A 27,846-nucleotide genomic window follows, 5' to 3' on the forward strand; every position below is an offset into this window, starting at 1 on the left:
TTCCCCTCTTTCTCACTTCTAATCTCCCTGTCTTCATTCCAGTCTCTGAACAAATATTCCTTTTTATTACCAAGTCTGACAATCTCTTTCTTTGGATTCCATTAAGAATTTGGGGGGTAATTTCTCTTTTCTTCTCTCTCATATACAGATAACTTCCACTTAACTTAGAAACTTGTTAAGGTCTTTTTTTTTTCCTGTTTCAAGTTAAAAAAAATCTTTTAATGTTTATGTTTTTGAGAGAGAGAGAGAGAGAGAGAGAGGGAGAGAGAGGTAGAGAACAAGCAGGGAAGGGGCAGAGAGAGAGGGAGACACAGTTTTGGAAGCAGGCTCCCAGCTCTGAGCTCTCAGCACAGAGCCTGACTCGGGGCTCGAACTCGCAGACTGCGAGATCATTACCTGAGCTGCAGTCAGCAGCCCAACCGACTGAGCCATCCAGGTGTCCCAGTTTCAAGTTTTTATTTAAATTCTAGTTAGTTATTATACAGGGTAATATTAGTTTCAGGAGTAGAATTCAGTGGGTCATTACTTACATAGAACACCCAGTGCTTATCACAACAAGTGCCTTCCTTTTTTTAAAAAAAAATTTTAATGCTTATTTATTTTGGAGAGAGAGAGACAGAGCATGAGCAGAAGAGGGGCAGAGAGAGAGGGAGACACAGAATCCAAAGCAGGCTCCAGGCTCTGAACTGTCAGCAGAGAGCCTGATGTGGGGATCGAACTCATGAACTGTGAGATCATGACCTGAGCTGAAGTCAGATGCTTAACTGACTGAGCCACCCAGACATGCCAATAAGTGCCCTCCTTAACACCCATCACCCATTTAGCTGTTAAGGTCTTTCTTATACATAACTTTCCTGTAGTGTGGCTTTTTGCTCAAGTTTGAGTCCCATCCTTTCCCTTGTTTTCATTTCCAACACTTTTTTTTTTAAGTTTATTTATTTATCTTGAGAGAGAGAGAGAGAGCTGGGGAGGGGAAGAGAGAGTGAGAAGGAGAGAGAGAGAGAGAGAGAGAAAGAATCCCTACTTGGGATTCTCCCAAGGGGCTGGGATTCTCCTCAGCACCCTCCGCGCTGAGGGTGCGGGACTGGAGCTCACAGTGAGATAATGACCTGAGCCAAAACCAAGTGTCAGACACTTAACCGACTGAGCCGTCCAGGTGTCGCTCACTTCCAACACTCTTGAAGGACTGTTTATATCTGCTGCCTTCATTTCCAATTTGCTCTTTACTCTTTTGAAATATTGCTTCTACCTTTAACACTCTATGTCCCAATGAAGGTTATTGGTGCTCCACTAATTATATAACACAATAATGTTTCTTATATTTTATCTTCTGGAACATTTTTTGCACCTTTTTATTCTTTTAAGAATCCTCTCTTCATTTTACTTTTTGTGGCCCTCTCTTGGTTTATGAGAAATCATACTCTCCAGGTGATTCTCAATCTCTTCTGTTTCTTCTCTGATAATCACTTCATTAACTCCTCTTAGGGCAAATGCTTCAGAATGCTGTCTACTTTCTGCTTTATTTGCACACTCCATTGACAATGTCAACCACACCACAGGAGGAAGAGACTCATTGGTTAGAAGATAGCAGAATGCATAATAAACAATCCGTGTAGTTCTTCTAGGATCACATATTATATACACTATTTAAAAAAGTTTTTTTTTTCACAGCCCATTTTCCACATACCTTAAACTACTGTCAGTGATTAAGCAGGTAACCGATTCTTGAGTGGTATAACACAACTTTATGGAAGTAGTCTACCTAGCATCTGATGATGCAAAACTCTTCTATCGTAATTGGTTATCAGTGTGAAGAGTTTCCAATCCTGAGGTGGGCAGGAAAGTATTCATACTCTTAATAAATATTTTTTGACTGAGTTTTGCGGGGGGTATGCCCCATTCTGAAGAAGTTGATGATTTTACTGTCTCACTTATTTTTTCCTTCCAGAATGCGTTCTGGGTGGGTTTCCTGGATGGTGGTTCTGCAAGTGAGTGTAATCAGGCTGGATTCCTCCATGACTCAAGGCAGAGACTCTCCAGGTAAGAACAGAGCATTTTTTTTTTCCAGGTGTGCATGCAAGAATTGGCATGGGGGAGGAATGCCTTTCCCTGTGGGTCCAGGCTGCAGACCAGACTAGAATTGGCTTCTGGCTTCAAAGTGTTCTTTCCTTTAGAAGAAAAATAAGGCTCTCTCTTTACCACACACAATGTGGGAAAAGGGACTTCCTGTACCAGAGCCACAGATTCAAGGAGTAGGGTATAACAGGAAGAAGGGAAACATTTTGTCTTGCTTAGGGCCCTTATTGTGTCAATGTCTGTCTCAAGAACTGTATAAACTGGAGGCAGTCTGAAAATAGCTGCCAGTTGTTTAGACAGGAGTTTGCTCTGATGATTGTGACTGTTTTTATATTTATCCAATTGAGATACACGTGGATAAAAGAAATTGGAAACAAAGTTTCTTCTTTTGGCATTTGTTAACCCCAGTTTTGAGAAATAAGAGAAGTTGAATGCATTATCCTCAGACTGTCCCCAGGCTACTAAGTACATGTATTTATTGCTGTTATTTTTCTAGCTGAGGAGATAGGCTATACAAACATGAGGCAATATTGCACCCTGAAGACATATTTATCAGCAGAAAACGGGATGTGATGTGCTAAAAACAGAACCTGTTTGAATGTCAGTTTCATTAACTACAAAAGAGGAACCAACCTGGGAGGGTGCGGTCGGTGGAAGATCTTTGTTCTTCAAGAATAGAAACCTCTCTGAGCTCATAATGTCCATTTAACAACACAGATGAAGAAAAAGTCAGTGCAGATCTTAAATCTGACACAAATCTGACTAAAAAATTATTTTCTTTTTCTGATTTAAACTGTAAGAAGGAAGAGCATTGGAGGTTAGAGCTGACCTTAGCTACTAAGAGATGAGTATGGCTGGCCCAGGAAGGATTCTGCCGTCCTTACGCTCCACTCAGTAGCTCGCAGAGGAGGAGCTGAGAAATGAGAGCAAATTTACAACTCGAGATCAGTAACTACTATCCTTCAAGCCTTAACTCATGCTGTTTCTTCAGGGAGGTCTTTTCTGGCCAACCTGCATTATTAACCCATTTGAATTTCTTTTTTTTTTATTGTTGTTCTCAAGTGCACAGAATTGCATTAATCTTACCCACTTTGAGTTCACGGCACTTTGTTATCATTTGTCTGTGCAGGGACTCTCTCCTCTTCCCTTGTCTCCATTTTCACACCCTCCTTTCCTTAGAGAGCCATTCTAACATGTCTTTAACTATGGGGTGGCCTTTAAGAATATTTAGCATTGTTTTTCACATGTATTTAAAAATCTTAATAAATGTCATTGTGCATTAAATCACATTCTGTTTCTTTTCTGTCCAAACACTATGCTTTTGAGCTCTCCTTCAGTGTCGTTATCAAAGGAAAGCAGGTCAGGGAGGGTAAGTGGTTCTATGTAAAACCATCCGATATAGAACTAGAACTCAAGTCAACTGGAACATAACCCAGGGCCATTTACCAATTTGTTGTTTAAAAATTTTCAAATCTTCAAATCTACGAAGTGTCTTAATCCATTCTGGTGACTGCAGCAAAATACCACAGCCTGGGTGACTTATAAACAACAGAAATTTATTTCTCAGAGTTCTGGAGTCTGGGGAGTCTAAGATCAGGTGTCAGTATAGCTGTGTACTTATTTATTTGTTTATTTATTTATCTATTATTTATTTTTAATTTTTTGCTTACTTATTTTGAGAGAGAGAGAGACAGAGAGAGAGAGAGAGAGAGACAGAGATGACCAGGAGAGGGGCAGAGTGAGAGGGAGACAGAATCCGAAACAGGCTCCAGGCTCTGAGCTGCCAGCACAGAGCCTGATGAGGGACTTGAGCTCACAAACCATGAGATCATGACCTGAACTGAAGTCAGACACTTCTCGACTGAGCCACCCAGATGCCCCAGTATGGCTGTGTTCTGATGAAGACTCTCTTCCTGGTTCATAGCTGGCACCTTATCCCTGTGTTCTCACGTGGTAGAAGGGGCTTGAGATCTCTCTGGAGCCTCCATTATAAGGGCTGATCCTATTCATGAGAGAGGGCTCCACCCTTATGACCCAAACACCTCCCAAAGGCACCTCCTACTGATAATATCACCTTTGGGGGTCAGGATATCAACATAAGAATTTGGGGGCAGGGGCACAAACACTCAGACCATAGCACACTCTGTGTTCAACAAATAAGAATGATCCTTTTTCTTACCTGTGAGGACAGATTACATAATTTTTGAATGTGAAATTACATTGAAGAATAGCAGAGTAGACAGTGTATGAAACAATATGTAGCTCAAGCTAATCACTATCGATATCAGTAAGGTGCTCTGAAAGTAGAAAATTGTAATGGACCATGGAATTAGATTTTTTATTCCACCTTTAATGGCAGTATTTCATGTAAAAATCCCCAAAGACGCTTAAGCTAATTGTATATTTTCTATCACCATGTTGTTGTAGCTACTGGTATGGTAGGTATAGTGCCAACAATACTGATAGCAATATTAATCTTCGAGCCATGGATTAGTATTATTTTACTTAACACCAACAAAGGTAATTAAATCATTACCTTATTAGAGCCAACAGAGGGGTGAAGTCTAAGTAAAAGTGCAAGGGGAAAGGTCCAAAAGGAAATTCTTGGAGAAAACCCATAATGAGTGAAAAGTGGAAGGGGTTAACTTCACATCAAACGTGTACCGAGTCTGAATTTCTTTGCCCACCTCCATCACTCCTTCACTCTGCTCCAGAGGGAATGTATCGAATGAACCTGCCATGGGCAAGAGTGCTGTTGAATTACTCCACATGGGGATGGATCTTTTTGACTTGATAACAAAGGGAGTTAAAGTCTTGGGCTTCTGAAAGCTTGGCTTGGAGAAACCAAGCACAGTGTCAGCAAAACACAAATGGTCAATAAATGTTTGTGGAATGAATGTTTATGTCTCTTGGGACTCTCTTTTCGGCTTGCCTTTTTGGGATTACACATCTTCCGTTTGGCTGGCCCTGTAGGATGGGTCTCAGACTGCTTTCCACGATGGATGTCTCTTTGCTAAAAGGAACCAGATGTGGCCCAGGGGAGAAGAGGCCACTTTGACCTATTTACTGAGGTCAAAAGCCTCTTCTCAAATCCGTGTGTTCTGGCATAATTTACCACATATGGGTTCCTAAAAGTGAGGGTTGGTTTGTTGTCCAATTTTTTTTTTTTTTTTTGGATTTCCAGAAGATTTTGTGATTCAGGCAAAGGCTGACTGTTACTTCACCAATGGGACAGAGAAGGTGCAGTTTGTGGTGAGATTCATTTTTAACTTGGAAGAGTATGCACGTTTCGACAGCGATGTGGGAATGTTTGTGGCATTGACAGAGCTGGGGAAGCCTGATGCTGAGCTGTGGAACAATCGGCCGGATATATTGGAGAGGAGTAAAGCTTCTGTGGATGCACTCTGCAGACATAACTACAAGCTGGGTGCACCCTTCACTGTGGGGAGAAAAGGTGAGGTGGAAGGTGAGGTCTTGTGAGGTTCAGGAATCTCCTACATGTGAACGTGACCATGGGCTTTACTTCCTCATGATGGGCAATTTCTTACTTCAGGATAAATGGCTTGTAAGCAGGGGAGTCTGTATATGTTCTGTCCCTAGTTGTGATTCATTAATTATCCTTACAGGTCAGGTCACTGTGGTCTTGGTCCCAGACCCCCCAAATTCTCAAAGACTTTAAGGACTAGTGGGCTCTCAAATAAAGGGGGTAATTGTGGGAGTATCTGATAAGGCCTAACTCATCCTTGGGGCATTGACATACCCAGTTTCTGAATCTTGGGGGCAGAGATTTCCCCACATTTCCAGTTTCCACCTGGGTGATGTGAGAAGATTAGGGGAAGAGATTGTCTTTCAAGGAACTCTTGTCCTGGCTTAGTGGTTTTCCTTCACAATGTCTCATGTTTTTCTCTCTTCCCAGTGCAACCAGAGGTGGCGGTGTATCCAGAGAGGACCCCATCCCTGCAACACCACAATCTGCTGCTTTGCTCTGTGACAGGTTTCTATCCAGGGGACATCAAGATCACGTGGTTCCGGAATGGGCAGCAGGAGAGAGTAGGGGTCATGTCCACTGGCCTTATCAGGAATGGAGACTGGACCTTTCAGACAATGGTGATGCTGGAAATGACTCCTGAACTTGGAGATGTCTACACCTGCCTTGTTAATCATCCCAGCCTGCTGAGCCCTATTTCTGTGGAGTGGAGTGAGAATCAGCTTCTTGTACTCTCTGGGCCTGACTCAGGTTGATGCTGACTCAGCACACGGCCTGCGTTATCTCTGCATTCATCTTGGTCCCGATAGTCATTCTTCTTTCCCCTGATCTGAGGGGTCATGGAATTCGGGTCCTTGGGTTAGGGTGGGAGAAGACACGACAGATATCTATCCTTGTATCTGCCAAGAAATAAGGAAGTCTAATCACCTCATCACTTATTTCCAACTTTGGGAACGAGTATACTCTGATAATTTGTCTTAGTACTTTAGGGGGCATTCTTACGGGCTGCAAGATTCAGTAACAGAAACTCCATGGGTGCAAACCTTGGCTTCAAAGAACCATATCTAAATGTATTTCTTCTCTAGATAGCATTTGATCTGGTGTCCAGAATGGACTCTGAGATTTCAGGAAGGCACGCCAAACATTGGGAGCTTTTTACTAATTTTCAGACCTGTTTCCCATAGGAGCTCAGTCTGCATATTCTTGGAGAAAGATGCTAAGTGGAATTGCAGCCTTCCTGCTTGGGCTGATCTTCCTTCTGGTGGGGACTGTCATCTGCCTCAGGGCTCAGAAAGGTAATCAGCCTCTCAGGATTCCCCTGTCACCTGCCCTGTGGCTTCTCCCACTTCCCCTAACTTCAAAGATGTGAGGCAGGGAAAGCTGATTGTACTTCTCAGAGGTCACCATGATAGTCTTTTCTGAATCCAGAAACATTTCAGGGTGTCATCAGAGCTGGAGTACTGATATTTCAGTTCGTCCCTATCTGTCAGGATAATCACAACATTTGGTCCTAACTAGAGGCATTCTATTTCTTTCCTCTCATTCCAGGGTATGTGGAGACGCAGTTGTCTGGTGATGAGGTAATGTCTTCTTCCTTGTCTTTGGGTGGCCAATTGTTGTCCCTGTGCTTTGGCCAGAGGGAGAGGTCTTGGGGATAGGGTGTAAGGGTGGCTTTGGCTGGGTGGTGCTGGGTGCTGAGTCTCTGGAATGGGAGGGTGGAGTCCCTCCTGAAACTCTGATCACTATTCCTGCAGGTCTCAAGAGCAGTTCCCTCACCATAGCCACACTAAGGTCCCAATCAGAGCTTCTTGCCCTGGAGGCTGAAATAGTACCGAATGACTTGAGTCCAAATGACTAAGTAAAGGACTCTCATGAGGTCCATGTTCTGGAGCTACTTCCATGAGTCCTTGGAGGAGTCCTGACTTGATTCCAGAGTTCTGTTTTCTGAGATCATCTCTCATTCGTCTGCCCTTCTTCCTCCTCCTTGCCTGTGCCATTAGTCCCCATTTCCAAGGATAGTGTGCAGAAATTCCCACCAAAGCTGACTCCCACCAGCCCCAACCTGCATACCTCCTATGGTCCAGCCCTAACCTTGTGAGTTATCCTCATGTCTTCCTGTTTCCAACTGCACTCTCCACTGTCTCCAGAAGACAAATGCTCAGAGGCACTGTTTCCTTTTCACCGGTTTTTATGACCTTTTTTATTGTAAAATAAAACTGAGGAACAGATAACTATACAAAATGTAGAATTTAATGAATTATTTAAGGTCAAGAAATAGAACTTTACCAGTCAGGGCAGGAGTCTCCCTGTGCCATAGGCCAATCAATCCCCTCTCCCTCCTCTCAAAAGTAATTATATTCTGGGAGGCCTGGGTGGCTCAGTCAGTTAAGTGTCAGGCTCTTGATTTTGGCTTGGGTCATGATCTCACGGTTCATGAGATTGAGCCCTGCATTGGGCTCTGTGCTGACAGTGCAGAGCTTGCTTGGGATTCTCTCTCCCTCTCTGTGTTCCTCCCCTGCTTGTGCTCTCTCTCTTTCTCTCTCAAAATAAATAAACTTTAGAAAAAAGTAATTGCATTCTGTTAATCACTTTTTAAATTTTTTTTAATGTTTATTTATTTTTGAGAGAGAGGGAGAAACAGAGTGTGAGCAGGGAAAGGGCAGAGAGGGAGGGAGACACAGAATCTGAAGCAGGCTTCAGGCTCTATGCTGTCAGCACAGAGCCTGAGGCAGGGCTCAAACCCAGGAATCAGGAACCATGAGATCATGACCTGAGCTGAAGTCAGACACTTAACCGACTGAGCCACCTAAGGGCTCCTTAAATATTTTTAAAAAATGTTTATTTATTTTTGAGAGAGAGAGCACAAGCAGGGGAGGGGCAGAGAGAGAGAGATAGAGAGAGCGAGCGAGATTGAGAGGTAGACACAGAATCTGAAGCAGGCTCCAGGCTCTGAGCTGTCAGTTCAGAGTCTGATACGGGGTTCGAACCCATGAACTGGGAGATCATGACCTGAGATGAAGTCAGACACTTAACCGACTGAGCCACCCAGGTGCCCCAGCTTAGTTGTCTTTTATGTCTCATACTTTACTATTTCTCCTCCATCCCCTTTGCCCCCCTTATGACTAATACGTTGAAAAGCCTGAGACATTTAACCTACAGAGTTTTCCATAGTTTGGATTTTACCAATTGCATGCATCTGGTGCAGTTTAGCATGTCCTTCTGTCCTCTGCATTCCTGCAAGTTGGCAAATGGATGCAGAGGTTGGATAAACAGGTTTAATTTCTTTGATGAGTCTGTAGGTGGAGGTGTGTTTTTTACCATGAGGCCCAAACTGTCCAATTGTGTCTCTTTTTATGGTGCATTCACCTTTGATGCTCATTGCCTAGGCCCTTGAATTCACTTGAATTCTACCAGTCCTTCTTTGTTTATATGCTTTATTGCTTCTGTAAAGAGACATTTCTCTTCATTTACTGGTGGGTTGCTCAGTGATACAGTGGAAAGAAAGGATCAGTGTTTTAGTTCTTTTACTTTTTTAATTTTCAAGTTACTGAATTTGTTTCCTACTATTACCCAAAGGTGGGCAATTAGGTTCTACTTTTTATTTTATTTCTTGTATCATTATAAACTCAAGGATTTAAATGTATTTGATGGATTTTAACTCCTGGTGGTTTTTAGCCACGAGTTCAATCATATCCTAGGTGCATGGAAACTTCTTCAAGTGGCTCCTGAGTCCTTTTGACACAAGTCTTTTGATCATTTCTTTGTTATCTGCATGCCAAAATGTTCCAGGTTTATTCTGTATGTTTCCCGCTCAGACCTGAAATCAGCCATTGTTTTAGAAAGCCCTGGATTATTTTAGTGGGAAATGTCACTAAGACCGTAAGTGGGAGTTAGGAGTTCATCACTATATCAGGTCTTTTTGGTGGAAGTACAAATGTTTATATGTAACGTTCATATTTATAGAAGCACAAAGTTTATGTATATAAAAATAAAAAATTAATCTCTTCTATATTACAGTTGTGTCTCCTTTCTTCCACATCAAGAGTTCTGGTTTTCAAACACACAGGGAGACCTACAATTAGAATATCCACTTTTACTCATTTGCTTTTCCTGAATGAACATACACAGCAGTCTGAGGATGATGATACTTGTGCTACGACCACCAAAATGATTACTGAAAACAGTTAATATTCCTTTTGCCTCTGTTCTCCTCATCATCCTTCCTTTTTATAGTTGTCCTATATCTATGTTATGGATCATATACCATTTCAGAAGATACTTGCTCCCTTTTTAGTCTTAGTGCTGTGAGTAATAACATGTTTAATGATGACTACTATTCCTTATGTCAGTGTCCTTTAAGTGCAGTGGTGCTCCAGTTGTGGTCTATGGACTCCTGGAGGTCCCTGAGACCCTTTTGGGAAGTCCAAAAGATCAAAACTATTTTTATAATAATAATAAGATCTTATTTACCATTTTCACTGTATTTGTACTGATAATGCAAAGTTTACAGTGGGTAACACGTTTGGTGCTTTAGTACAAATCAGGGCAGTGACACCAAATTCTATCAGCAGTCATGGCATTCTTGACTGCCATGCACTTGCAGTGAAAAACCCTCAAAAGTGCCAGTTTCACTTAAAGATAGCCTTGATGAAACAATAATAATCATTAGTTTTTACTAACTCTTGAATCTCAAGTAGGCACCTTTTTAATATATAGTGTGACAAACTAGCATTTCTGCTGCCAAGTGATGGAAAGGCATTTATTTTGTGGAAAAGCGCTGTGTAATTGCTTGAGTTGTGGGTGAAACGAGCCACCTCTTCTTTTTCTAATGGGCTGTCATTTTTCTTGAAAGAATGACTGACAGACGCAGTATGGTTATTTGGCCCTGGATATTTGGTAGGCATTTTCTCAAAAATAAACAAAAGAAGAATGCCACTTCAAAGAAAATGATATTGACAATGAAAATTAGATTTTCCAGAGAAAATCCACAGGCAAAACCTGTGTTTGCCACAGGTTCCCCATAACAAAGGTTTTTGGATGAGATTGATGGTGATATTACCAAATACGATTTTTTCATATTGTTTAGTGATCCGTGTCAACATTTTGGAGATCCGCATAATCCTGTGGACCCCCTTCCAAATGATCAATGCATGATACTGCAAAATTATCACGGATAGAAGGCCCACTCAAAGCACAAGGTAGACCAATGAATTTTAACATAACATAACATGAAAAGACCACTGATAAGATTTCAGATTCCACATTGTAACTAATTTGTAAAGATTTATCATTTGTTGATTGTAGTATCTTACCAAAGAAGAATATACACAATAGCTGAAAGGCTATTAAAATTCTTCCCCTCTTTCCTATTACATATCTGAGTGCAACCACATTTTCTTCATGCATTTTAACTAAAACAACATATTACAGGCTAAATGTAGAAGAATACATGACCAAGTGAATCAGTACTAAGTGAGATATTAAAAAGATTCTTTTAATGTAAAATAATTCATTTTCTCTCACTATATTTTTGTGCTAGAAGATATAGCTACTTTTCATAAATATGTTATTTATATTAATATATAATGGGTTTATCACTGTTCTTTATACAAATATTAAAACTTTTTCAGTTTTAATTTCTAATGTGATGAATATTGCTTCACATAACCCATATAAACTAAAGCTCTTTGGAGTTCTTAATAATTCTTAAGAATGTAAAGGGGTCATGATACCAAAAGTTGTGAACTACTGATGTAATCATTGTGGTTGTTTGAAGCTCTTTCTTTAGTTGCTTGCTAAGAAGAGCTCAAGGAAGTCCTTATATTTAACAGACTTCCAGTCAGTTTTGCTGGATATAAAAAACCTTCGTTCCTATTTTCTGCTCTTGAATACCTTAATAATGTTACTGCATTTTCACGTAACATTGCTATCAAAAAGTCTGATAATAACCTAATTATCAAGTCAGTTATTGTTTTTGCTGAGGTGCCTAAGTAGCATTTTCTTTTTCTTTAATGTCCAGAAATTTTATTAGAATGTATCTTGGTTTTGGTCATCTTGGTGAGTTTCTCAAATAAGCCATATAGTCTTTCAATATATGGCTCAATCTTTTTTTTTTTTTTTTAATTTTAGGAATGTTTTATTGAGTTATATTTTTTAGTATTTTCTTTTGTTTCCTTTTTAAGGAACTCCTACCATTTATATATTAGATTTTTTTTTGCGTATCTTCAATATTTGTAATTTTCTTTTGAATTCTTTCTCATTCCTTTTTTTCTTTAAAAAATGTTCCTTTTTACCTTCTTTCTTTCTCTTGAGGCTTTCATCATTGTGTCTATTTTGTTCTTTTGTTCTTTCTAGTTTAGCCTTCATTTCTGAAGTGGATTTTAATTTCATATTATCTCCTGAGTACTGTAACCATATTTCTAAAATTTTAAAAAATTATTTTCTTATTTGATAAATTTGACATTATATTTTGAAAATTTAAGGTATATGGTATATTATTTTGATACACTTATATGATACACTTATGATTGCCATTGAAGGAATATTTAGCACATCTTATAATAGTTTTTATATTGAGATTTTCTAAGTCTGATTTATGTTGTTGTTTCATATTTTTTTTAACACTTTCTTAATGACATTTAGCTTGTTTTGAAATAGAGTACAGCTTAGAATTTTTGGTAGCATGACTTTTCTGGTGTGTTTTCACTGTCTGTAAGGATTTTATTCTCTTCATATTTATACTAACTTTGTAGAAGACACACCTTCTGTCCTCTTCTGTGGCTCTTTTTATATGGAATTAATCTCCTTGAGTTTTATTTTTATTTAGTTATTTATTTTTAATTTTTTTAACATTTATTTATTTTTGAGAGAGAGACAGAGTGTGAGCTGGGGAGGGGCAGAGAGAGAGAGAGAATCTGAAGCAAGCTCCAGGTTCTGAGCTGTCAGCACAGAGCCTGACGTGGGGCTCGAACCCACAAATTGCGAGATCATGACCTGAGCCAAAGTCGGATGCTTAACCAACTGAACCACCCAAGTGCCCCATCTCCTTGAGTTTTAGAAGGAGGCATACTTCAGAATGTTTATCCACTCCCCAGAGCTCTCTCTTCTGTTGTTTTTGCATAATGCTAAAAAATATGGCAGCTTGCTTGGGAGAGTTCCAGACTCTGTTTTCGTCCCTCACTTTGAGCTTCTTTTTCTTCATTTCCTTATTTCTGTCTGGCTCAATTTTGATTCCACTACTCGCAGTGTTTTCCTCAGTGTAAGGCTCTGCCTTGGAAAAGTTCCTGGATGGTCAGTTTAGATAATTCTTAGGGGTGAGACTGCTCCACCCCCTTCTAACCTTACTTTGTGTTCAACTGCTGCTGTGGGATTGGGAAAGTCCTGCCTAGTTTCATCTGCTGCTCTTGTACTGGTCTGCTGTGTTTTTCAATGAGTATCTGTTGACTGTTTGGGATTTATCATATTCTCAGACATGTCAAGTGCCTAGGTGCTTCTCCCAACATTCTCTACCACAGACACTTATTCCAGGGATATCTTGTGACTATTAGTGGATTGTCACCCACCAACTTGTATTTTGAGGTGCGTGGATGAACCTTATCACCTAGTTTTGTTGAAAATGTTAATGTACTTACAAGAAATAAGAGATCTCATGTATCCTTTATCCAATTTCCCCTAAAGATAACTTCTTGTAAATTATAGTAAATTGTCACAGTCTGAATAGTGACATTGATTAATGCAGATACAGTCTATTTCCATCATCACACTGTCCCTCATCTTGCCTTTTAACAGCCACACCTGCTTCCCCTTCCACTCCTGGACCCGTCAATCCATTTTTATTTCTATAATTTTGTCATTCCAAAAATGTTATATAAATAGAATCATACCCTATATAACCTTTTGGGATTGAATTTTTTTCCCCAAGCATAATTCCCCATAGATTCATCCAGGTTGTTGTGTGTATCTTTAGTTCGTTTGTTTTTATTGCTGGGTAGTATTACTTGCTATGCATGTACCACAGTTTGTTTCCAGTTTTTGACTATTGTGAATAAAGCTGCTATAAACATTCATGTACAGGTTTTTGTGTGAACACAGATCTTTACTTCTCTGGGATACATGCTCAGGAGTGTAACTGCTGGGTTGCACAGTTTTAAACTAACTGTCAAACTGTCCTCCAGAGCGGATTTCCCACATTACTTTCACCAGCAATGGATGAATGACCCCATTTTTATGCAACCTTGTTTTCGGTATTGGTATTGTCCCTATTTTTTATTTTTATTAAAATTTTTTTAATGTTTATTTTTGAGAAAGAGAGAGAGAGAGACAGAGGTGAGTGGGAGAGGGGCAGAGAGAGAGGGAGACACAGAATCTGAAACAGCCTCCAGGCTCTGAGCTGTCAGCACAGAGCCCAATGTGGGGCTCAAACTCAGGAACCATGAGAGTCTTGTATATTTCATCTTCTTGTACATTTCACCTTCTTTGACGTTGTGCAGAAAGGGAGAAGGCAAGTTCTATTTCCCTTGCGGAGAATCTCTGAACCCTTCTGAAGTTACACAATTGCAATGATTAGCAGAAAATGTTAACATTTTAACCTAATATAGTTAGTTAAATTTGTGGTGAACAAATTCCCATATAGGATATATATTCTGGTATATTTAAATATTAACTGCATACAACACTATTAATCTTACAGTATGGTATTTATTTATTTTTTGAAGAGGATTAAAAATGAAAAGTAATAGAGTTTTCACCTTGGAAAGTAGAAATGAATTTTTCTCTTCTTTTCATTTCCTTCAGTATTTTAGTATTTTAGACTCATTTAACCTTTTTAAAGCCTTAAACATTTTTTTAATGTTTATTTATTTATTATTTTGAGAGAGGGAAAGAGAGAGAGAGAGACAGAGTGTGAGGCAGGGTGGGGCGGAGAAAGAGAGAGAGGGAGACACAGAGTCTGAAGCAGGCTCCAGGCTCTGAGCTGTCAGCATAGAGCCTGATGCAGGGCTAGAACCCATGGACCACAAGATCATGACCTGAGCCGAGTGGGCCACTTAGGTGCCCACCCAGGTGCCTGTAGACTCATTTAACCTTTTAAAGAAAGTTATAAATAGACATGGTTTAAAATGTCATGTATTTGTATAAGGCTTGTAATGAACAACAGCAGACCTCACTGCCTCCCCATTTTCCCTTTCCAGACACAGACTTTGTTAGGTAGTACCATTTTACAAGTGAGAAAATAGAGGCTTAAAGAGGTTCATGAACACCCAAGTTCATACGGGTCGGAAGTGATGTAGCTATGGTAACTCAAATCTGTTTGACCCCAGAACTTGATATCTGAGCTATATTGCTTCTCAATTACAAGATCACTTTCCTGATGGGGGAGCATAAGGCAAGCTGAGTGCAAAGTACGGGCTAACAGCACCCCCTCCCTCCAGGTGGGATATGTGTGATATTCCTAGGACACTCCTGGATGCCCAAGAACAAAGGCAAATGAAAAATTAAATTCCCTTACTGCCTACAGCCCATTGACAAGTCCTTGAAACAGGCAGAGTGACCTTTCTCTAGGAGCACAGCTGCCTTGATGATGACATTTCAATAGGGGCAAAAGGGAATCTTGGCTTAACATTATCCTGACCGCCCCCCTACCCCCCACCAGCATCCTGTGTCTCCTTAAACACATAAAAATTCCTTTGCAAACCTCCTTTATCTTTAACCCCCAAGTATATGTTGGCAATTATACTCCAAGCATATGGCCCCTGATATACATCTGAAGGGGCTGATGACTGAGGTTTTACTAAACAGTAATAAATGATGTTTTTCTAATAACAGCCCCTTAAGGTTCTGGAAAGCTTGTTTCCAAAATTCCTTAGAGACTTATGCTGTCCCTAACCCCCTCCCAACTTGAAAGTATATAATTAGTCACTCTTCACAACCCAGTGCAGCTCTTTCTGCCCACATGTCCTATCCCCATGCTTTAATAAAGTCACCTTTTTGTAGCAAAGACATCTTCAAGAATTCTTTCTTGGCCGTTGGCTCTGAACCCTATCATTACCCCAATCCCCATCATTCTTATTTCTGCTGTAACAATCACAAATTTAGTGACTTAAAACAACACAAATTGATTATCTGGCAGTCCTGGAGGATATAAGCATGAAATAGGTCATATGGGAATAATCAAGGTGTCAACAGGTCTGTGTTCCTTTTGGAGGCTCTAGAGGAGAATCTTTCTTGCCTTTTCCAGCATCTAGAGGCCACTTTGACTTCTTCCCTAGGTGCCCCCTGCAGCAACACTTCACCCAGACTTCTGGTCTGTTCTCACATCTCCTTTGACTTGACCCACCTCCCTCCTCTGACAGGTACCTCTGCTTCATTATAGTGCAAAGTCTCCTCTGAGGGAGGAACACAAGCTTCATTAACATAACATAGGATGCCTGTATGGACACATTTTCTAAGTCTGCCTGCCTGTGCAATTTTCTGCCTTCTTTTACATTGACGAAAAACTCCTTTTTCTGAATATTCATCCTAAACCCTAGTTAAAAAGAACCTGCTCACCCTTGCTGGCAAAGTCCTAGCTTTGGAAATTACTCCCCACGACCTCCTGGTTTGCTGCAAATAAAGCTTCCTTTGTGTGAGAGCTTCACCTGGTGTAGTCTGTACCTGTAACTCACAAGGGAGCAAAGTCATGTTAGTGGAAGAGGACTTCAACCACCTCCATTCTGACCTCAAACTTTCTGATTAAGTTCTTTCCAGCGTATCTCTTAATTCAGGCAAAAGACCCTGAGGACAAAGCATTCTGTGATGGGAACCAGAACTACCCCCCCACCACAATATGGGCTGCCCTGAGCCAGCAAGGCCCCACGCGACTGCCCCCAAGACCATGATCCACCTGACCTTCACTGCCCACCTGCACATACCCACCCACCTTTTCCTCATACAAATTTGGGTGTATTTTCTCCACTCTGGAGGCCGTCTTTGAGATGCTAGCCTGCTGTCTTCCTGTGTTGGCCTCACCGAAATAAATTCCTTTCTTGTTTCACCACCACTCCTCTCTCTGCCTTTGGATTTTGTCAGCAGCCCTGTTTGGGACCCCTGGAGCCAGGCGCTCTTGCACCCCTGGGTTCCAGTTACATCGGTTTGGTTACAGAAGTCTTCAGTGTCCTTAATGTTCTGATTTGGGTGGTAAGCAGCAGCATGGAAGTCTCGGTGGTGTCTAAACGGGGTGGCTCTCCATTGGAGAGGGCCCCCCTCCAATGTGGGGCAATGATTGGGTGGAAGCCAGTGGCCTGGTAGGTGAAATAATTCACCTGAGGTAGAACAAAGGAGATGGTAGTTTATTGACTACATCACCAGGGAGTGATGGGCAGGACACGGAGGAGAGGTCTTCTGCCAAGAGGCAGTGGGTGTGGAATACACTGCAGGGGAACAGCGGGCAGGACAGCAGGAGAGGCAGTCTGCCTAGAGGAAGTGGGTGTGGACTATACCGCAGGGGAGCGGTTGGTGGGACCTCAGAGGAAAGCTGTCCTCAGTAAGGCAGTGGGTAGGGCTCTTTTAAAGGGGAAGATGAGGAGGTATGGCGATATGGAATTCTCCCTGTTTTGGTTACTGTGCCTAGTTGTAAGTAGCCCATTGGTCATTTAGGGCCTATGGATATTTAGAGGTGGGTCGCCTGATTGGCCTGTTTGTATTCTCCCAGGTGGTCGCTGTAGGCCCTTTCTGCATTCCATCGCTCTAGCCTGTTGGCCTAAAAGCAGCCTCTATGGCTGTTTGCCCTTAATTTGGAGGCATGACTTTTGACATGTAGTCAGTGAGAGAGTTTCGTGGTCTCCCTCTGGTGTCCATAGAAAACCACATTTTCTGCTATTCATTATTGATGGATTGTGCATATGTGATTTCTAAGACAGTAAGTTTCTACAGTCTGTTCCTGGCAGACTTTCGCCTGAAACTGCCCTTTTGCCACCTTGTTCCCTCAGGAAGACTTCTTCATTTTCATCAGCTTCCAGTGAGTTGTGGTGACCTCATAGGGTTGGGCTGAGGAGTGTGCTGTGGGATGGGGAAGATAAGGTGGGAGAGGTAGTCACAGGCCTTCTGTGGGTGGACTTTGGGGGCAGAAAGATCTCCTTGTCTATAGCATTCTCAGTAAGTGAGGGATGAGGTGAAAGAAGGTTGGGTTTTTATGTCAAAATGAGGGACACTGTCACGTCAGGACTCTAGATTAACCATCAAAATTCTAGTCGGAAAGAGTTAAGAAATTTAACAATTTTTTTTCTTTTCTCTTCTTTATTTATTTTGTTTACTATCATTGTATTTTATTAAAAATTTTTAAATGTTTATTTGTTTTTGAGAGAGAGAGAGAGCACGAGTGGGGGAGGAGCAGAGAGAAGGAGACACAGAATCTGAAGCAGGCTCCAGGCTCCGAGCTGTCAGCACAGAGCCCGACGTGGGGCTAGAACTCACAGACCTCGAAATCATGACCTGAGCTGAAGTTGGATGCTCAACAGACTGAGCCACCCAGGTGCCCCTTTTGTATTTTATTTTTAAATTTTAACTCCAGCATAGTTAACATTCAGTACTATGTTAGTTTAAAGTGTATAATATAGTGATTCAACAATTCTATACATTACTCCATGCTCATCACAGTAAAGTGTGCTCTTAATCCCCTTCACCATTTTCCCCCATGCCCTCCTCCTCCCCAAACACCAGTTCGTTCTCTATAGTTATGATTCTTTTTCTTGGTTCCTCTCTCTCTCTCTCTCTCTCCCTCCCGCCCTCCTAGGCTCCTTTGTTTTGTTTCTTAAAAGAAACTTACAATCTTAAACTTGAATCCGGCTTTGTTTTGCAACAATAGGAGTTGGTGCCCTGGAGGTTGTGATGTGGCCATTTGACCACCAGATGGCCATAGAGATCAAAGTTTAAGTTGATTTTTTGCACTTCCTGTGTGGAGGGAATCCCCCGGAAATCTGGCATTTTCTAATGGGCTTTCCCTGTGTAGCCTTTGTGTCTCCTTTCTCACATTATGTCATCTGCAAGGCTCTGAACGGAGTGATGGGGGACATGGAAATCCAGGGCAGGGAGAAGAGAGGCTCGAGACTTCCAGCCCAGCCACAGAAGCTCTCTTGCTTGTCCCCTCACTGCTTGTCTTCTTTCCCCAAGTCTCCCTTCTTGGGCAGTCACCTTTATTGCAGAGGTCTGCAGCTGTAGCAAGGGAGCTGGGTCACAAACAAATTGAATGTGATATACTGTAAAATGGCCTTATAGATATAAAACAAGATCTGGCTAACTAAAACTTAGGAGTTAATGAGAAGCAAGGCCATTTGGCAAATTGGTTATTCAGTGACTTTAGGGCCCAGACCAGTCTCCCAGTCACCATGAGTTGTCCCCAGGCCTAGTGTTACAGCAAATACTCTGAGGCCAGGAAGAGACCAATGACACGCACTCAGGGAATCAGAAAAGACTGTTTATTCTGCACCAGTGCTGGCCCAGCAGAGTCATCTCCAAAGGCTGAGCCTGGGCAGTAGCCTATTTTTATGCCTGGTCAGCTTCCGGGTGCTTGGAAACTTTCTATGGGCTGCACAGGTGGGCAGGATTGCAGGGGCTCAAGGGAAAAAGTGGGGGGTACTTATCAGTTGTGCTACACAGACAGTTGGCTGATCAAGAGGCAAGCAAGATTATAGAAGCTAAAAGTATGCAAGGGGAGTGAGTATCCAGCCTCAGACATATGGCTGGCTCTTTTTTTTTTTTTTTTTTTTTAATCTGCTTTTGTCAGCTTTCCTTCTCATTCCCCCCTCTTGATTCTCAAGCTCCTGTAGCAGCCTTAGAGAAAATCAGTTTGTGGGGGCCAAGGAACCCTTTGCTGCTATGGGAGGAGGGGCAGAGACCATTCTGTTTTTTTCCTGCTGGACAGGGACATCGAAAGGAGGAATGTGACAGCTAGGGTTCTTAGCCATCCAAAGGAGAGGAGCGACAGCTAGAATGGCCCAACTGGTGCAACATCTGGAGTTTTATAGCTTCTAGGTGAGAGGAAACAAATCTGGTTAGCATATTAAGAATACAAGGACCAAACAGGGGGGCTATGAAAAACATTAGGAGAGGACCAGCTAAAGGGAGGAGCCAGGATGTCCACTTTTATATGTTGTTCCAAGAGTTCCATGAGTCTGTTAATTTTTGCCTCCATTTGTTGATTTGTTCCCTAACCCAGTGGTGTAACATGGTTAGGGTAGAGCCAAGGGCTCACATCTGTTGCCTTAGTGTCAGATTGCCTATCTTATTTAGATTCCCGACCCCCCTTTATGCCCTTGAAAATGGGGGGAGGGTACCCGTAAAGGATTTTATAAGGGGAGAACCCCATCTGCTTCTTTACCTTCTCATTTGCAGCTGCAGTCTGCCTTCCTGAAGTTTCCTTATCTCTCCCTGCCTAATGTTAACCCTTTCCCTATTCATCTCTCCCCCTGAAAGAGGGCCTGTGACTACTGTTTAGGGAACAGTGACGATGACCATTCTGGTTTTTTCAAGCTGATAAGGGACAGTGTGGTCTAAGACACTGTGAGAATTATCGGTTATATTGAAACAACATATGTCAGGAAATCTCTAATAACTCAGGTGACAGAGTAGCAGTAAGTAATCAATGGTGGCTCTATCTCCAAGAGTTTTGCCGTAACTTTATTTAATTTTTTTTAAGCATCGAATGCTTGTGAGGTGTTATTTATAGTTTTGCTGAATATAAGCAGACAGTTTGTTTTATTTCAAGGTGCAAAACTTTTCCAAGAGCCAGGAGTCCTACCATAGAAAGAGCCAAGGCAGCTGTTTACCATTATTACTTTGTAAATTTTTAGGTAAGCTGAATCCAAGTATTATTTTGTAAAGCGGAAGTTTTATTACTTCTTGTGCCTTTTCCATTTTGCAGGGGAAGGCCTCTACCCAATTAGTAAAAGTATCAACACATACCAACAGATACTGGAATCCCTTTGACCTTGGCATTTGAGTGAAATTTACTTGTCAGTCTTCCTCTGGATAGCCTTCAGTTTCTTGATTGCCTGGGAGAGTAAGTTTGTGGTTGAGAGGATTGTTTCTAAGACAAACTTCACAGGCTACTACTTGTTGAAATGTCCTTGATGAATTTTTCCCAGTAAACTTCCTTTGGGCCATTTGATAAGTTGCATCCCTCCCTAAATGAAAGGCCTGATGCAGTGCTTTAATGATCTTCTCGCTCTGTGAGCTAGGTAATAGTAATTGCCCCTGCTCTGTTTGTAACCATTTCAAGGGCTGGAGACAGTGTCCATGAGTCAGACCCCAGTTCATTTCCTCAGGAGAGTAGGTGGGATTGAGTCTCCTTTTATAATTGATATAGCAGGTGAACTATTTTCCTGAACCCCGGTATCCACAGTCTACAATATCTAGTAATTTTTAAACACCCATGCAAATGTTGATCTTTCCTGGAGCTAGTAACACTCTAGACTCTAATTCAGTTAAAATGTCCCTTCCTAGCAAGGGATTAAGGCTCTCTGGCATTATCAGGAAAGAATGAGAAAAAGTTCGGTTTCCCCATATACATCCCAGGGGCTGAGAGACAAATTTAGTCATAGGCTTTCTGGGGACACCTCTGATTATTATGCTGGGTTTGGATAGTTGGCCGGGAGGGGAAAGGAGGACAGAAAAGGTGGCTCCAGGATCAAGAAGGAAATCAACTGGTTTTTTCTTTTATATCCAGAGTTCCCGAGGCTCTGGGTTTCCAATAGACAGTTGGTTCCAGGGAGCCACACGAAGAGCCCCAGGCCCCATCGGTCCCTTTTAGGAACACTGGTTATCTGAGCCCTTGCAGATAGAGGTCCCTGGGGGGATTCAGACTTCCAGCGATTGTCTCTACATAAGGGGCATGGCTTATGGGACTTTGACTTCTGTTGTCTCTTCTGAAGGCAGTCTTGTTTCCAGTTCCCTGAATGGCCACATAAGTGGCATTTGGTGCCAGGACCTTGGGAAGTCTGGTCTGACGTAGTATGTAAGGCTGCGACTAAGGCCTCAGATTTTTTTTTAAACTTCCGTTCTTGTTCTTTTCTCTTCATCTCAGTTGTAATATTCCTAATTGGCAGCTTGTAAGAGCTCCTCCAGGGTCCGTTCCGGGCCAACAGCCAATTTTTGCATTTCCTCTGAATATCTAGGTCTGATTGAGTGACAAATTTACCCTTTATTTAAAAAAAAAAAATTTTTTTTAGCGTTTATTCATTTTAGAGACAGAGAGAGACAGAGCATGAATGGGGGAAGGAGAGAGGAAGACACAGAATCTGAAACAGGCTCCAAGCTCTGAGCTGTCAGCATAGAGCCCGACGCGGGGCTCGAACTCGCGGGGCTCGAACTCACGGACCGCGAGATCATGACCTGAGCCGAAGTTGGTCACCCAACCGACTGAGCCACCCAGGCGCCCCCAAATTTACCCTTTAAAATAGTCTCAGGGCGCCTGGGTGGCTCAGTTGGTTAAGTGTCCAACTTTGACTCAGGTCATGAGCTCGCGGTTTGTGAGTTCAAGCCCCGCGTCGGGCTCTGTGCTGACAGCTTGCTCAGAGCCTGCCTGCTTCAGATTCTGTCTCCTTTTCTCTCTGCCGCTGCCCCACTCACACTCTGTCTCTGTCTCTCTCAAAAATAAATAAACATTAAAAAATTTTTTAAAAATAATCTCAGCCTTAGGGGTGTCAGGGGAGATAGCCACATATTTAATGAGAGCCTCCCTCAACTTCTCCAGGAAGGCCATTGGGCTCTCATTCTGTGTTTGTAAAATAGTGGCTAATTTAGCATAATTTGAGGGCTTAATCTTAGATTTCTTTAATTTTTCTAAAATACAAGCTTGGAAGTGGTAGCGATACCATTCCCCAATGCAGTGGACATAGTCCCAGTTGGGATCTTGGGGTGAAACTGCCTGAGCTCCAGTAGGGAGCTGGAAGTGCCCTATAGGACTTCCAGTTCCTTGATAATTAATGAGTTACTCATCCCCATATCTCTTAGCTGCTGCCTGAACCCCATAATTTCTGCCTTATGAAGAGTCTGACTTAACAAAAGCATTATATCTTTCCAGGTCAACTCAAAAACATGCATAATATTCCGAAAAGTCTCTATATACTTATCCGTTCAGAAAATTTGCCTAGGTCTCCTTTTTTGTGTCTTAAGGCTTGTAATGTAAAAGGTTTCTCCTCCTGGCATTCTAGCTTCTCATAAGGGAAACATGCCTGTTACATTACGGTGAGGGCCTGGATGAGGTGGGCAGCAGGGAGCAGCGTTTCACTTTTTATATAGATTGAGGACTCAAGGAGGAGTTTGAGATGCAAGACTTCCCTTCCTCCTTCTCTAGATCTGCTTTGGATGGGGGTAAGGGGCCCTTAATTGTTTCCTCTCCTGATTGCTGGACTTCAGAAAGAGTTGCCATTAAATCAGGATTCCCCTTACATTGCTCACATATATCTCAATTTTTTTAAGGCCCCAAAACAGTGAACTTAGGGGACTTCTCCCCATTTCCCTTCCCATTTGCAAAACAAGTCCAATTGTAGGATAGTATTATAATTGATATTTCTCTCTGGCGGCCAGGTTTCTTCCTCCAATTTGTATTGGGGCAAAGTCTTTGTGTAAAAGAAAATGAGTCATGATGCATTCCAAAGGAATAATGGCCTTAGTTGGGGAATTACTCAACTATAAGAAAAAGGAAGAAAGGCGTCCCTTATCTTAGTTTTCTATAGCTGGCCAGAAGAAACCCCATCTCCTCACCTCACATTTTGGCTGTCTATGCTACTGGCAACCAAAAGCGCTTTGACTCTCACGAGGTGCTGGGAGTAGTCACTCTTACTCAGACTTGACCCTACCTCTGAGAACTGACCTGGTCTTCCCCAATTTCTACTACCCCTCTGTTTCCCACCTACAAGACCTTGGGGGTATGGGCTATAACCAAACAAGACTTCCCAGGTTGTCATAGGATGCACTAATTTTATTTTGGACCAACAGTAATTTACATATTGATCATCGGCCGTTGCGGGGGTGATTAAAGAGCCAAAGTCAAGGTCTATTCCCCTGCCTTTTTCATCAATGTTCACATAAATATATTCCTGCCATGTGGATATTCATTTTCACCATACAATGGTAAAAAGGATCCCATATATCTTGGTAAAAGCCCTTCATATGGTATCCATCCCTCATATGGCACAGGCATCCATTCCTCTGCTAAATAGGAACAACACAAGTGTGGAGGATTTGGAAGCCAGCACCAAGGTATTGCCATCATTTTTCCAGCCTTTGAATCAAAGGAGGAGGAATTTTAATCTTAAATCAATGTACTTTTAAAATCTATTCATTTTAATCTTAGTCCGTCCTGACTATATATAAAATTTTTTTTTAAAGATTTCCCTTCAGCTTCTACAGCTTTCCTTCACATTTAGATTCTATCCCAAGTCATTTGTTTCCAAATAACCAGTCTCATTTAGGACAAAATTACTTTCTTTTTTTTTTAATTTTTTAAATGTTTTATTTTATTTTTGAGAGACACAGAGACAGAGAGAGAGAGAGAGAGCATGAGGGGGGAGGAGCACAGAGAGAGAAAGAGACACACACACACAAAACCCAAAGCAGGCTCCAGGCTCTGAGCTGTCAGCACATAGCCCAATGCGGGGCCTGAACTCATGAGCTGTGAGATCATGACCTGAGCCAAAGTCAGATGCTTAACCGATTGAGCCACCCAGGCACCACCAAAATTACTTTCTTTTACCTACAATAAAGATGTATTTCCATTTCTTATATCTTTCTTACATACCTACTTTTTTACATACAGAGTTGTTTCCTTATTTCCAGCAGTCTTAATTACATTCAGCAGAATTTTAACTCTTAGAAACCTTAGTCTCCAGTGAAAACTAAGTAACTAAGGAACTGATTATGAACTGTCTGTTACATCAGAATTCCTTAAATGGCAAACTTAGAAATCAATTAAGCACAAAGCGCGTTTTCCAACAGATCGAAATATCCTTAGTTTCTCTGCACAAGTCAAAAGCACAAACTTACATCTAGTAATTAGTGTTTTTGCCTCCTATCTTGTTAGATATCCAATGAATTCAATCCCAATTTATCATGGAAGTAAAACTTTAACGTTTTAGGTTAACAAAGACTTTGAAAGCTATCTTAACAATTACCCATGAAAACTATGAGACAAAATTAACAATTATTTAAGGCATCCTTTTGCTAACAAATTGGAACAGAGATAACATGAGTTTATTTGACCTTCAGCAAATCTAGGTAGAATAAAAGTGTTGTTTTGTTTTGTTTTGTTTTTAACTTACTGTTGATAAAAATTGTCTATCTCAAACCAACAAACTTAAATTAGCTTAAACACAGAATACGTTAAAAAAATTTTTTTTAATGTTTATTTATTATTGAGAGAGAGGGCAAGGGAGACAGAACATGAGCAGGGGAGGGAGAGAGGGAGGGAGAGAGGGAGACACAGAATCTGAAGCAGGCTCCAGGCTCTGAGCTGTCAGCACAGAGCCCGATGCGGGGCTTGAACTCATGAACAGTGAGATCATGACCTGAGCCAAAGTCAGACACTCAACTGACTGAGCCACCCAGGCACCCCTACATTGGATATGTTTTACTTGGATCTATTTAAGGCATTTTTTCCCCATAGTTAATTTTTACCTGGAACACTGGTGGGGAAATCTGAAGTGGGTAGTCTTTGCTCCTTGACATCTATGGTGGGAGGAGGAGCTGATGGTGCCTCAGGCATTGAGGAGCCAGTTATGCAGGGGAGGGAAGGGGAAGGAAAGCAGAAGGGGTGAGGTGCTAGCAGAAGGTAGAGAAAGAGAATTCCCAGTTTTAAATCTTGTCAGCTAGGACAGAGGAGCAGACCCCAGGTTTCTTTCAATTTTGTTTTGTTTTCCACTGGTGGAATTAGGCAGTCCATGTCAGTCCAGAGATGGCAGGGAATTTCTCTGAAACATAGGGAGTTTTGGCAGCTGCTTGGGAATAGTTTTAAAGTCCCCATTTTGAGGTAGAGTGACCAGAGATAGTTGGCTTTAAGAGTTGGTTTTGAGGAATTCTCCCCCATCCTGATATTCTAGATGGGTCCCTCCCAATGTATGGTGTCACAGGACAAACAAGAGGGAAGAAAAAGACGGTTTTGTCTGTCTGGGTGCTCCCCTCACCTGGCTTAGATACCTCTTAGCATTGGAAGGTCAGTATAAACCCCTGACTCAGATCAGGCCTCTGTGGACCTGATTCTGCCTTGAGCTGTATGAGGTCATCACAGAATCGCAGGGTAGGACCCATTCAGTCTCTGTAGCTGAAATCATGGAGTACGGACACTCATACACATTTAGACAGATTGCAGACTTCCACACAGGACTTCTCTGTCCTATGTGGCAACTATGTCGCCGGGGAGGTGATCAAGCTTCCCTTCCACCTCTAGGGTGGGCCTGAATTTGGTTCTGGGTCCCTGGAGACATTTACCTGATCTGATGTCCTGTCCTGGCAGAATTTTCTGATTCCCACTAAAGTTGGTTTGAGCACAGTGGTGACCAACTATTGCTGGCCTGGCAAAGGTTGGGGTCCAGTGAAATCACTGGCAGTGCGCCTTCCTTTCTGTTGCAGGGCCCCCAATGAGTGGCTTCTCTGCTGGCCTCTGACAACAGTGGTTCAAGGGGCCAGCATGGCTGTCAACCTCTTGGCCAATGCACCAAAAATATTACAGCAAATATTCGGAGGCCAGGAAGAGACCAGTGACACGCACTTGGGGAATCAGAAATGACTGTTTATTCTGCACCAGTGCTTATCTAGGGTCATATGGCCAATTAGTGTAAGGTCTATTTATTTATTTATTTATTTATTTATTTTTATTTATTTATTTTTTTTGCTTTCTGTTTGATGCTGCTTTCACAAATTTGTAGAATACCGGGTGCCTGGGTAGCTTAGTTGGTTGGTTGAGCATTTGACTTCAGCTCAGGTCATGATCTCATGGTTTGTGAGTTTGAGCCCTGTGTCACGCTCTGTGACGACAACTCAGAACCTGGAGCCTGCTTCGGAATCTGTGTCTCCTCCTCTCTCTCTGACTCTCCCCTCCTTGTGCTCTCTCTCTGTCTGTCTAAAACATAAATAAACAAACATTAAAAAATTTGTAAACTATCAACAATATTACTGTTTTGAGTCTTTTAGTTCTAATTATTGTACAAAAGGCTTCATCTCCTCCTTAAAGCAGTTTAGTCACCAGAAGCCTAGAAAGATTTTCTTTTTGTCAGAAATATCTAAATGATATAAATTATTTTTCTGCTAGCTTGACCACATTCATTAGTCTTTTTCCTTTTTTATCTTTCTTCTCAGATAGTTTTGTTAGCATTTAGAGCTTATCTGAATATTAACACATATATGCACATATGTATCTACATATATATGCATATTCATGCACACACATCACTATATGGTGTTTCTTGAGACCTGTTAAAATTGCTGCCTTTATCTACTCTTGCATATGCTGCAAGAATTCATGGGAATTACAACTTGACTGAGAATCAATATCTTCAATTTTGCAATCCAGATCTTGTATTTTTCCTAAATTAGGCATTCATGTTTGAAGCCACCCTTCATTTATTTCCTGACTGTGGTGTTTTGCATGGAGCAGCCATACAGGTCTCCACCCTGGCTCACCACCATGCAGCAAGAAGGCCGCCCATGTGCTCACTTGGTTTGCCTGGACAGGGAGCCAGCTGGCCCAGGGAGCCTCTTGCCAGCCAGTGGGGCTGAACTGAGGCCAATATTTAACTTCCTGTCATATCAGAGGTCTCCCTCTCCCATCCAGAGGAATTAATAACTTCTCATGGGCTGAAACTTCCCCAGATGCTGGCAGCAGATGTTCCCAGACAGATATCTGTGCCCAAATCCTGTCTTCTTGGCACCAATCTGAATATTCTCACTGACAAGGCCACTTTCTTACATGTGCCCTATAAACAAGGGACCAATAAAGAGGTGAGGTCCCAGCCCTGGAATGTAAATGCCTCTGTGGGAGGGAGCAGGGTGGCCTTTCCTAATGTGGTTGATCGTTGGCCTTGAAGGCTTTCCATGTATTTCCAGGTATTCAATGAATCCTTAACTCATGCAGTGAGATGTTTTTTCTAAAATGTGTCCCTGACTTTGTGTATTGCAGCAGTAATCATCACTGCATTCCACACTCACTTTGCCCTCCTCTGTGAGCACTACACCTACACAGGGCCTGCAGAGTGAGTTCTGGCTACTCCTGCAGAGTGAGCTCTGGCTACTGATGCATAGCAAATTTCTAGCACTAT

General features: G+C 41.9%; 1 protein-coding gene and 1 long non-coding RNA gene across 6 annotated transcripts in view; both read left to right on the forward strand.

Annotated features, from left to right (window-relative positions):
• The first annotated feature begins 1,847 nt into the window (after positions 1 to 1,847).
• LOC106976130 (HLA class II histocompatibility antigen, DO beta chain-like) lies at positions 1,848 to 9,572 on the forward strand. Of its 5 annotated transcripts, none has more exons than XM_015073539.3 (6): positions 1,849 to 2,040; positions 5,261 to 5,542; positions 5,993 to 6,274; positions 6,748 to 6,858; positions 7,112 to 7,143; positions 7,318 to 9,572. In XM_015073539.3, exons 1-6 carry the CDS (start codon positions 1,914 to 1,916, stop codon positions 7,342 to 7,344), a joined length of 861 nt encoding a protein of 286 aa, XP_014929025.1. In that variant the 5' UTR covers positions 1,849 to 1,913; the 3' UTR covers positions 7,345 to 9,572. The 5 variants fall into 5 exon arrangements, with proteins under 5 accessions (XP_053079331.1, XP_053079333.1, XP_014929025.1 ...); XM_015073540.3 differs by having other exon boundaries at positions 1,851 to 2,040; positions 5,261 to 5,530; XM_053223356.1 differs by having other exon boundaries at positions 1,848 to 2,040; positions 7,112 to 9,572.
• A 4,903-nt stretch (positions 9,573 to 14,475) lies between these two features.
• The window catches only part of LOC128315771 (uncharacterized), a 77,232-nt gene continuing 63,861 nt past the window's right edge, over positions 14,476 to 27,846 (forward strand). The window contains exon 1 of the long non-coding RNA XR_008298845.1: positions 14,476 to 18,068. This is a non-coding gene — a long non-coding RNA (uncharacterized LOC128315771). The remainder of the gene's footprint in view (positions 18,069 to 27,846) is intronic.

This window comes from Acinonyx jubatus, chromosome B2 (genome assembly GCF_027475565.1).
Source record: "Acinonyx jubatus isolate Ajub_Pintada_27869175 chromosome B2, VMU_Ajub_asm_v1.0, whole genome shotgun sequence".
Lineage (NCBI taxonomy): Eukaryota > Metazoa > Chordata > Mammalia > Carnivora > Felidae > Acinonyx > Acinonyx jubatus.

What these genes read in the sequence shown, in the direction of transcription:
- LOC106976130 (XM_053223356.1), top strand. Translation starts at nt 1,914, where the DNA reads ATGATTTTACTGTCTCACTTATTTTTTCCTTCCAGAATGCGTTCTGGG. An exon ending in GAGAAAAGGTGAGGTGGAAG is followed by an intron (nt 5,543 to 5,992) that starts GTGAGGTCTTGT and finishes CTCTCTTCCCAG; the next exon opens with TGCAACCAGAGGTGGCGGTG. An exon ending in CTGCCTCAGGGCTCAGAAAG is followed by an intron (nt 6,859 to 7,111) that starts GTAATCAGCCTC and finishes CTCTCATTCCAG; the next exon opens with GGTATGTGGAGACGCAGTTG.